Source organism: Myotis lucifugus, unplaced genomic scaffold (assembly GCF_000147115.1).
Source record: "Myotis lucifugus unplaced genomic scaffold, Myoluc2.0 scaffold_413, whole genome shotgun sequence".
In the NCBI taxonomy this organism is placed as follows: domain Eukaryota; kingdom Metazoa; phylum Chordata; class Mammalia; order Chiroptera; family Vespertilionidae; genus Myotis; species Myotis lucifugus.
In genome coordinates this window covers 351,653-362,779 of record NW_005871461.1, presented here as the reverse complement: position 1 = coordinate 362,779, position 11,127 = coordinate 351,653, and the positions used below count along the sequence as shown (strand labels likewise).

The 11,127-nt window shown below is 53.5% G+C and overlaps 1 protein-coding gene across 1 annotated transcript; it reads left to right on the top strand.

Moving 5' to 3' along the window:
• The first annotated feature begins 285 nt into the window (after nucleotides 1-285).
• On the top strand, nucleotides 286-10,090 carry ANKRD54 (ankyrin repeat domain 54). The gene is made up of 8 exons (XM_006102410.3): nucleotides 286-808; nucleotides 2,015-2,062; nucleotides 6,365-6,463; nucleotides 7,501-7,572; nucleotides 8,059-8,106; nucleotides 8,182-8,306; nucleotides 8,522-8,629; nucleotides 8,986-10,090. Exons 1-8 carry the CDS (start codon nucleotides 484-486, stop codon nucleotides 9,058-9,060), a joined length of 900 nt encoding a protein of 299 aa, XP_006102472.1. The 5' UTR covers nucleotides 286-483; the 3' UTR covers nucleotides 9,061-10,090.
• Nucleotides 10,091-11,127: the final 1,037 nt, after the last annotated feature.

Genomic DNA, 11,127 nt, shown 5'->3' with positions numbered 1-11,127 from the left:
ATTGATTTAAAATATATACATATTTACCTCTCCCTAAAGTTTGGCTTCTTGACTTTCCTTCGCGATTGGCTGCAGATCATCTTAACGTGATTGGTTAAAGCATCTGCCCATTACCTTTCCCGTGCTGCGACGGAGGAAATGGAAAAAAATAGTGTTTCAAATATATTTTATTGGCTCCCGTGTAGCGACGTAGGGCTAGAACTTGGGTACTGCCAAAATATGATTGGCTTTTATGTTTGTCAGTCACATTGCCGGAAGCCCACGCTATTGCCCGGCTGGGGGGAGGGGCTTAGGCTGGAAGGGTTTTCATTGGTTCGGAGCGTTCCAGCTCGCGACGCGAGCCCGTACCCGCTCGGTTGCCGTGGTTGCAGGTCGGGCCCACCCGCTCGCCCGCTGACAGCGAGGCTTCGGGAGAAGGGAAGTGGGTCGGTTGGTCGGTCCGGAACGAGGCTCAGGCAGCCAGGCCCGCGCGGAGCTGTTGCCATGGCAGCCGCCGCCGGGGGCGCGGACGAGGAGCCGCGCTCGGGCCGCTCTAGCTCGGATGGCGAGTGCGCGGTGGCGCCGGAGCCGCTGACGGGCCCCGAGGGCCTCTTCTCCTTCGCGGACTTCGGGTCTGCGCTGGGCGGCGGCGCGGGCCTCCCGGGCCGGGCGTCCGGCGGGGCCCAGTCTCCGCTGCGCTACCTCCACGTCCTGTGGCAGCAGGACTCGGAGCCCCGCGATGAGCTGCTCTGTAAGATCCCCGCCGGCCGGCTGCGGCGCGCCGCCAGGCCCCACCGCCGCCTCGGGCCCCTGGGCAAGGAGGTGCACGGTGAGCAGCGCGCGGGAGGCGGGCCGGGCCTCCGCCGGGAGCAGGCCCCGACCTCACCCCTGCCCTGTCAATCTGGACCCCCTCCATCCCCATCACCCCGACGTCCGACCTAAGAGCCCAGAGTGACACCCCCGGGTCTCCTTTCAGCAGGAATAATTATTACGTATAACTGCTGTGGACCATGAATGTAAAGGAAAAAGGCCTTCCTGCTCAGAACCAGTCACCCCAGCCTTTCCACACTGGCTAATTCCTGAATGGAAACCTTCCGCGCCTCCAGGGGTTACTAGTAGATAATAACCTGGGGCGCCGCGGAATGAGCCTGTAGCCAAGTCCTACCGCTGGTTTTAATGCACAGACCTCGATGGACTCCTCCACTTCGTTCTGCCTTAAGCAAACTGTAGACCCTCTCAGCCTTGGTTTTCTCATCTGTAAAATGAGTACAGTACTGGCTTTACGGAGATCTTGGGGAGAGCTGAGGAAGGTAGCGCATGTATAGCTGTGAATCTGCCCTTGTGTGTGCCAGTGTGAGCATTTCTGACCCTCACGGTAATAACTCACTGAGATCCAGATCCTGATCCCATTCTATGGAGGAGGAAACTGGCTCAGAGAGCGCCTTCCTCCAAGTCCCATCGCGAGGAACGTATCCACCCCAGGCGGCCAGACAGACTTCTGCTCTGATGTGCCGCCCCTATGTGACCATTTTTCTGATGACAAAGGCATTGCTTTCAATTAGCCTCTAGTATAGAGGTAGTGTCATTGTAGGGGAAATGACCACATTTAAGTAAGGCCTTTGGGACTGGCCTATTTTAAAGGAGAATATACGATTATCTGTGTAACCTGCTCACAGAGAGCTGCCATGTAAACATCTCGTTTTGTCTTTGCAACAACTCATGGCGGTCAGGACGGAGCTCAGCCCTGTTTTGCCAGCGGTAGACCTGAGCTAGGTTAGCTAACCTGCTCCAGGCACCCAGCTGCTGCAGGTGCGACAGAATGTGGCTTTTGCTCTAGTTGTGCCGCGTTCCAAGTTTCTCCTTGTTCCCGGGGTAGTGTCTCTTGTATCCTGGCACCTCTCTTTCTCTTTAGGTGCTCCTGTAGCTGAGTGGTGGGGTAACTAGGAAGCTGTGCACTTTCTGCTTCATTGTGGCAGCTGCTGTTTTATATATATAAAAATATATATTAACTAGTACTCTCTTACTCTCTTCACAGCTCTGAAGAGGCTGAGGGACTCGGCCAATGCCAACGATGTGGAAACAGGTGAGTGTGCAAAGTGTATCCAGCTCCGTGGGCTGGTTAGGGAAGAAAAACCCAGGTAACCAACACCTGGGGAGACGGTGCTTGAATCCCTTCAGTCTGACAGCTCACCCTGTGGAGTCTGCTCACTGTAGTTATTGTAAAGCTGCAGTCATTTGGCAGAAGATGTGTCTGCGTAGGTGCTCACTCTCCCCATGCTTCCCCGTCACCATGAACTTCCTGATGTCTTAGTGTTTACCGCCCTGAGGGCTCCTGGATGGTGGGGACACATCTGCTTTTGTATCCCTGACACCCAGCAGGTTAGGAACTTTGGGGAACGAACAGTCTGTTTTAGCTGCCAGGAGAGCCACCATCTGCACAGAGCAACCACCTTCCACTGCACACTGAGGTTTGTGGTAGTTGGGTCAGTGGTTCTCAAACTTGTTTTTTGGCAGAACATCTGGAAGGTATGGGAGGGGCTCCTAGCAGGACACCACTCTGGTTGTCTTGTCATTGCTCTCTAGCGTTCACCAGCTGATAGGGCAGTAGCAATATCAAAGGTTCAAGGGCAAGTTAGAGGAAAAAAGTTAATTTTATCCACTGATTTAATTCTTTCTGTGAATCAGGGGAAAGTGGTCCCTTCGTTCCTACGGCTGCTGTAACAAATTACCGCAAACATAGTGGTGTATAAATCAACACAACTGTGTTATCATACAGTTCCGTGGGTCAGAGTCCAACACAGGTCTCACGGGCTGAAAGCAGGGTGTCTGCAGGGCTGTGTTTCCTCCTGGAGGCTCTGGGTGAGAGTCTGTTTCCCTGCCTTTTCCAGCTTCAGGATTCAGCAGTAGCAGGCTGAGTCCTCGCACTGCCGTCTCTATGGATCTCGCAGCAGGGAAAGGTTCTCTGATTTCAAGGACTCAGGATAAAGTTGGGCCTGAATAATCCAGGATAATGTTCCTAGCTCAAGGTCCCTAACCTTAATCACCTCTGCAAAGTCCCTTTTTGGTGTGTAAAGTAACATATCCATAAACTCCGGGGACTGGGGCGTGGCATATTTGGGAGCGGATCCTTGCCTGCCTCGTGTGGACATCATTTGTTTTGGTGGTGGGATCCTGTGGCCAACAGATGGAGTGTGAGCATAGATCAAGGGCCAAGGGCAGGAAAGCCCGTGTCCAGCAGGCGTGGAGAGGAGGTCGTTGACCCGGGAGCTGCGGTGCTGCACTGCGGCCTGGACATGGTGCCCTTGTCCCTGGCACAGCATAGTGAGCGGGCCTGGAAACCGGAGCGCTTTTCACCTCTCTTCACTTTGGTCTCTTTTCCACAAACTGGAATATTTTGGAATATTTGAGCAATAACCTGGATAGCTTTTCAAGAAAAATGACGAGTTCTCTTTTTAATATCTCTAGTGTGTGACCAGAGAATATTTTAATTATGCTTCCCTCCCACAGAAAGTCTAGTTCATCTTTTTTTTTTTTTCAAACTATAAGAGAAAGCTTATTTAGAAAGTCACAGAGGTAGAAGAAGTGAGCGGTAGAAGAAATGGGCTCAGGAAACAAGTTACGGAGGCAACAGAAGGGGCCCTTGGAGCTTAGGAGAGAGAAGGGTGAAGGAAACAGCTTGGGGGGAGGCTGTGCTCCTGGGAGGGAGAGCGCACCAAGTCTGGTTCACCTTGAATCAGGTGTTCGTGTGGTGGTTTTATTATTGTGAGAGAAAGGATGTAATTGTCCACTCAGAGCCTCTCACACACCCATCTTCACAGCTAAATGGCTCTCAGGTTTACCAGGCTCTAGCAGGACTCTGATGGCGAAACTGGCTGTAGGATTAGCATTTTTCTTTCTTTCTCTGCATATTTATTATTGTGGGGTTTTTTGTATAGTTTAGCGATTACAGTGGGCACAAAATTTATCCCTTGCTAATGTTAAATCATAAGTGCTTTTCTGTGAGTTCATAATCATTTAAAATATTTTAAATATGGAAATAATATATGCACTTAAAATGTTTTGGAAATTAGAGAACTATACAAGCAAAACATCCATAATGTTAGGAGAGGAACTAATCTCTATTCATGTTTTGGTGACTATCCTGGTTCTTCTTCCTACACAGAGGAATTTTCTTCATGGGCTTGCACACTGTGCTGTATACACAATTTTGTAGCCCGCACAATTTTTGTATATCATAAACATTTTTCATTGTCCTTGTAACCGTTTGTTTTTCAAAATGGAAGCATCATTTATTCCTATTTATAAAATGAATGTATGACTAAGTGATATTTCTAAAGCTTATAAAGAGCAAAAAACATTTTATAATTCCATTCCCCAGTCATAATCACAATATTTAATGGATGCAAACTATGCCTTTAAAGGGGCAAAAACACCTTAACCAGTTTGGCTCAGGGATAGAGTGTCAGCCTGCAGACTGAAGGGTCCCTCATTCAATTCTGGTCAAGGGCATGTACCTCGGTTGCAAGCTCGATCCCCAGCCCAGGTTGGGGCACGTGCAGGAGAAACCTATCGATGTGTCTCTCTCATATCGATGTTTCTCTCTCTCCCCCACCCCCTCCCTTTCACTCTCTCTAAAAATAATGGAAAAATATCCTCGGTCTGGCCAGGCATAGCTCAGTGGTTGAGTGTGGACCTAAGAACAGGAGGTCATGGTTCGATTCCTGGTCAGGGCACATGCTCTGATTGCAGGCTCAATCCCCAGTAGGGGGCATGCAGGAGACAGCCGATCAATGATTCTCTCATTATTAATGTTTCAATCTCTCTCCCTCTCCTTTCCTCTCTGAAATCAATAAAAATATATTTTTAAAATATCCTTGGTTGAGGATTAACAAAAGAAAGGAGGGCAAAAAAAGTGTGATTTCATCATATATTTGCACATTGGTATTTCATTTCTAAGATAACTTCCCAGGTATGGGATTATTACATCAAAGAGTATGCCTGTTTTGATGGCTTCTGATAGATGTTGCTAAAATGCTTTCCAAAGACTATAACTGCACAAGTCACAAAATAGACGGGATACTTTAGCTTTCTGTCTCTGTGATACTGGCTGTCTTTGGTGATTGCACTGATGAACACTAAGGTAGCCTGAAGCTCTTATTTCTGCTCCACTCTCCCAAACCTTTTCCTTCATTCACTGTTCACTCAGCCGCAACATTCATTGAACAAGGTAAGTAATGTTAAGGCATTAAGATAAACAAAACAAAATCCCTACAACATAGTTGGAGAAGAAGAATATTAAAGCAATACCCTTTCTAAGATAAAACTCCCCCAAAAACCGAAGTTAGGTATTCAGCTGGGGAGGAGTTAGTTCTGGAGCCAGAGAAGCCTGGGTTTACATCCCAGCGTGGCCTGAACACACGTCCTCTGTGCTGGAGCCTCCTGGTCTGTCAAATGGATGTGAGACCTTGCTGGGGGGGCCAGGGGCTTAGCAGTCAGATACCTGACACCAGGCTGGGGCTCAGTGTACAGTAGCGATTGCTCTAAAACAGCAGGTTAATATTAGAGCCACAGGACAGGGACTGGCTAACTCAGCTTGAGGAGACAGGAGGATTCATGGAGGAGGGGATATCTGGGCTTTGTCTGGAAGGACTCAAGTCCTTGAGAGGTTTGCTGAGGCAGACGAAAATGTTGCTTGCTCTAAAATCACGTCTGGCAGCAATTTCTACATTTTAGTTGGACATGTGATACCTAATGCCTCACATTTTAAAATGGCTCCATGCTTTTCGAAGAAGGAATGTCACATCCATTAGTCTCATCACAGCAGCTCTGGAGTTTGGCAGGGCAGAGATCACTCCCATTTGGTGGTGAATTAGAGCCCAGATCTGGGTCTTCTCGCTCCCAGCCCAGCTCTTTCACTGCCCATGCTATTGGCAGTGTCTTCCTTTCTCTTTAGCTTAGCTTAGCCTGGGATTTAGTCTGCGTGGCTCCAGAACCTCTGCTCTGTCCACTCTAAGGGGCTGCCTCCTGGGAGCAAAGCAAGCCTTGAACAACAGCTGGGGCAGCCGTGTCCATGGGACCAAAGTCTGTGCTGGGGATTTCTGTGACTCTAGAATTCCTGACTCTGAGGGCCAGGATCCTTCTACGATGTCCTCTCCCTAGACAAGTAGTGTGAGCACCCAGAGTCTGGCCATCCGCTGTGCCCTCAGGGGAACAAGTCCTGGATGGTAGTCCCCGTGGGCAAGCACCCAGGAGGGACAAGCTCTCCCATGCATGATCAGTGCCTTGCCTGGAAGGGCCCCTGAGCATCCCTCCATCCCCTGGGACTGCAGCTTAGCTGACACGGTCACTCCCCCAACCCAACCTCCCTCTGTCTTGGTGGTCCCAGTGCAGCAGCTGCTGGAAGATGGTGCCGATCCCTGTGCAGCGGATGACAAGGGCCGCACGGCTCTCCACTTCGCCTCCTGCAATGGCAATGACCAGATCGGTGAGTCCTAGAGGGGGAGGAGTGAGCGGAAATAGCATCTCTCCGGAGGAGCTGGGGAAGACCTGTCTGCACAGCCGGGGTGGTGCCCGCTCCTCTCCCTGAGCCGTGGATCTGGCACTGAGACCGGGGAAGGGGTTCACCTGGGGAAGACTAGGATTGCCTCCGAGGTTGGGGCCAGTCCTTCAAGACATCAGGCCACACTTATTCAGTGCCAAGACCAGCAGCAGGACAGCCCTTTTATTTAGGAGTCTCTTTGGGGCGTGGTGTAACGTATAAACAGAACTTTCTATATGCCTACACTGGTGTAATCGCCACCTGGATTAAGATTTGAGCAGGCACATCACAAAAGATAAATAAATCATCAAAAAACATAAAAAATATATTGAACATCATTAATCACTAGGGAAATAAAAATTGAAAGCATGGCTTCTGGTCAAGATGACAACATAGGTAAATGCGGTCTCACATCCGCGCACAACCACATCAAAAATACAAGTAAACTACAGAACAACCATCGTTCAGAACCACCCAGAATCTAGATGAACAGAAGTCCTACAACTAAGGATATAAAGAAGCCACACATAGACACAGCAGTATGGTGATTACAAGAGGGAAAGCGGGAGGTGGGGGGGCGGTAAAGGGGTGATAAACGGTGATGGAAGACTGCCTTATGGAGAACACACAATACCATCTACAGATGATGTATTAGAGAATTGTACTCATGAAACCTGTGTAATTTTATTAACCAATGTCACCCCAATAAATTCAATAAAAAAGAAAAAAATCCCCCCCCCCCAAAATCTTAGTCCTGTAACACTGCATAGGGCAGGAGGCCCTCCCGGAATGCTCAGTTCCTGGCCCTCAGCGTCCTGCACATGAACTCTATGAGTGAGCGAATGAAAGAAATAACATAAGGGACCATGTTTGGTTTCCGTATCCACACTTGGAGTGAGCCTCTGCAGCCAGGTTAGGGCTGGGGGTTAGGGTCCAGTCCATAGGGGCCTCTGACAGCTCCTCTTGGGTTTTCCCGTTTCCAGTGCAGCTGCTCCTGGACCATGGGGCCGATCCCAACCAGCGGGACGGGCTGGGGAACACGCCACTGCACCTGGGTAAGTGCCTGGAGAGCTGCCAAGACACCCTACTCTGTGGCTCAGACAGGCTCCTTTGATGAAGAGCCTGGCGTCCTGCAGGCTCCCAGCGGGAACTAGCATCTAGGAAGAGCCTTAGCTCCCAGTGTCTGTGCCATGGACTGCCCTGTCAGTCACTAGCTGGCTGTGCCCTGAGCTTAGCTGATTTAGGCACCGAAATTGGCTCAGCAGCAGCTCTGCTCAGGGCGGTGAGACCTGCAGCTGGTTCCTGCCCTGTGGCTGATTCACTCCACGGCTAACAGGCCAGTACCAGCTCCAAGCCTCTGTCCCCATGGCACAGGGAGGGAGCCGGACTTGATTGCCGAGTCCCACCGAGTTGCTGCTTTGGTGATGCCTTCCAGGAGGCATGACCTGGCACAGGCAACTCGGAGACAGTCCTGCTCCGTCCAGCAGGCACACAGGGCCAGGCCCTGGTGGTCCTGCACTCAAGCCCCTGTTCTTCCTCAGCGGCCTGCACCAACCACGTCCCTGTCATCACCACGCTGCTACGAGGAGGTATGTGGCGCCTTCCCCTTCTCCCTCCTCTCGCACCCTCACCCCCAGTGTGCTCACCTCTGCCTGCTCCCACAGGGGCCCGGGTAGATGCCCTGGACCGAGCTGGCCGCACGCCCCTGCACCTGGCCAAGTCGAAGCTGAGCATCCTGCAGGAAGGCCACTCCCAGTGCCTGGAAGCCGTGCGGCTGGAGGTGAAGCAGGTGAGTGCCCCTCTCATGCTGCGCCATGGCACCCAGCCAGCAGCGGACGGGTGCTGCCCTCACCACAGACACCCCGCCTCCAGCGCCAGGGCTCCCGGGTCACTTCACTCTGACCCCGGTTGGTACCTGCTCCACTGTGCCTCTTGGCTGCAGCGTCAGGCCTCTCTGTGCCTCCGAGCTGGGACCCCACAGCCCAGCCCGCCCTCTCGTTTCAGATCATCCAGATGCTGAGGGAGTACCTGGAGCGCCTGGGGCGTCACGAGCAGCGGGAGCGGCTGGACGACCTGTGTACCCGCCTCCAGATGACGAGCACCCGAGAGCAGGTGAGCGTGGCCGCAGGTCCGGGCCCCGGGTCTGGCAGGAGCCACAGGGCCAGTCCATCCTGAGCAGCCAGACCCTCATCGCAGAAGAGGCCGTGGCTGTGGGCTGCAGCCCCTGGGACCTCCAGCCTCTGCCCACTTCCTCTGAAGCTGCTGGTGGCCCTTCTCTCTGGGTCTGAGGCCACCTGCTGTCGAGGACTAACCCTTGGGCAGCTGTCCACAGTCACAGTGAAGCCACCACATGCCTTGGGAGGAGAGACAATGCCTGCCCTGGCCTGTGGTATTGGGAAGGAGGCCTGGTGCCTGGCACCGAGGCTGGTCTTGGAATCCTGTGCCAGAGCCGCCCTTTTGTCCCGCAGGTGGATGAGGTGACCGACCTCCTGGCCAGCTTCACCTCCCTCAGCCTGCAGATGCAGAGCATGGAGAAGAGGTAGCAAGAGGGGCTCCCTGCCTTCCGCCCTGCCTCTGCCCACCCTGCCCACCTGCTCTCGTCACAAAGAAAAGCCTGTCGCCGGGACTTGGGAGCTGCACTTGTCTGCAAGGCCACCGTCCTCACCCCAGAGGCTATGGCCAGAGATGCTCTCACCAACCCAGAGCCTCTCCCAGCCATGGTCTCCGTCATCTCCGAGCCAGGACCACAGCCCCAGCTTCTTCCTCTGACCTCCGAGGCACTGCAGCCACAGCTCAGCTCTGGCCGACCAGCGCGGGCCTAGCAGGGCTCACCCACCCCGTGGTCTTCCTGGCACCCTCGCAGGCCCCAGACCCGCCCCTGTCTCCTCCTGGTCATGGGCTTGCTGCAGCCAGCAGGGTGTGGCTTCAGGCAGGTGCCCTCAGGCCTGCGGAGCTTCTTGGATGGCCCTGCACCTCTCACCAGCGTTAGATTTACACTTGGCACCTGACTTCCAAGGACACATTGCGTGAGCTTCTCTGGGTGGAAGGAGAGGGTTGGAAAGCCTAGACCCTAGAAATACAAGGTTAGGAAGGGCCCTGCTAAACCCAGAGCAGAGAAGGCCCACCCTTTTTCTCCCGGTCATGAAGCGCCAGGAGGGCCTGGCAGCCTAGCTGTAGGGGGCTGAATAGCGGCCCCCAAGGTGTCCGTGTTCTCATCCCAGGAACCTGTGCCTCTTACGGCAAAAAGACTTGGCAGATGTCATAGTTAGGGCCCTCAGGCAAGGCGGTTACCCTGATGGTCCAGGTGGGCCTGCTGTGATCCCAGGGATCGTATGAGAGGAAGCAGGTCAGAGAGCAAGTAGGGGGTACGGTGACGGAGCAAGAAGCTGTCCATGCCAGGAAGGGGTCACAAGCCAAGGGATGCAGGCGGCCTCCAGAGCTAGAAAAGGCAAGGAAATGGATTCCCCTCAGAAGGAACCAGCCCTGCCGACACCTTGACTCGCCCAGTCAGACTATTTTAGAATTCTGACCACCGAACTGTAAGAATAAATGTGTGTTGTTTTAAGCCACTAAGCCTGTGGTCATTTGTTGCAGGAAACTGATATACTGGAAAAGGCTCAAAACTCCCTGGGAAGGAGGTACCCACTCCTCCCCCCCCACCCCGCCCCCCCCCCCGCCCCGCAGGAGCACATGCCCTTTGTCGTGGACCGAGGGAAGGCACTGCCTGGCCAGCCCTCCCAGGAACCATCTGATGACAGCGTGAGGGCAGACTTGTTCTGGGTCATCAGTCGTGTCCACTCCAGTTCTGCCCCACTTTCCCTCCCACCAAATTGGGGTTCTGGCTACTTTTCAGAGGAGGGGAGGTTGCTCCCCAAATCCCAGCTTGCTCAAATCTGAATTAAACTGGAACCAAGCTGCTCCCAGACCCTGAAGAAAAAGGGTCTCTGTAGGTAGGAGACACCAGCCCCGGCTGCCTCCAGGCCCCTGTGGGGGAAGCCGAAGCTCCACCAGGTGGGCAGTTGAGGAGGGGCAAGTGTTGTGACCTCAAGAGTGGGGGAGGGACAGAGGATGCAGCAAGATGCTGCTGCTGTGAGTGAGGGGCTGCCTGCGCTGTGGGTCAGTGAGGGAAGCCGTGGAGTGAGGCAAGCGAGGAGGAGAGGTGCAGGATGGGGCAGCTTTTCCCCTTCCTTTCTGTCCATGTTATCAGCTCCCTCCCACTCAGGCGCAAGGGCCTCGGGTGAGCTCCCTTCCCACAGGGACTCTGTGGGGCCTGTGCCTGGACACGGCCTCCCCTGGCCATGGCCCCAGCAGTGGGGCTGGGCAGGGAAGAGTCCCCGGCAGTGGAGCAGGAGCAGGAGGGAGGGCTTCAGAGGGGCTACTTCTCTTGGGACCTGCTTCTCTGGGCCTCGCCGCACCGCACCCCCAGGGCCCGATCACCCTGGAGAGAGCTGAGCGAGATTTCTCAACCTCGGGGCCAAGGGGTTCAATTAATGGGCCCTTCAGGAGGTGCGAACTCCCTGACACGATGCAAGATGTTGTATGGAGTGCACACGTGTGTTTCTGATAAGAGTCCATAGCTTTCATTATCAGCACGATCCACACTCAGAAGA

Excerpts from the sequence above, each read along its gene's own strand:
- ANKRD54 (XM_006102410.3), top strand. The coding sequence starts at position 484 with ATGGCAGCCGCCGCCGGGGGCGCGGACGAGGAGCCGCGCTCGGGCCGC. Across the intron at positions 2,063-6,364 it reads TGCCAACGATGTGGAAACAG|TGCAGCAGCTGCTGGAAGAT; the intron begins GTGAGTGTGCAA and ends TGGTGGTCCCAG. Across the intron at positions 8,107-8,181 it reads CACCACGCTGCTACGAGGAG|GGGCCCGGGTAGATGCCCTG; the intron begins GTATGTGGCGCC and ends CTGCTCCCACAG.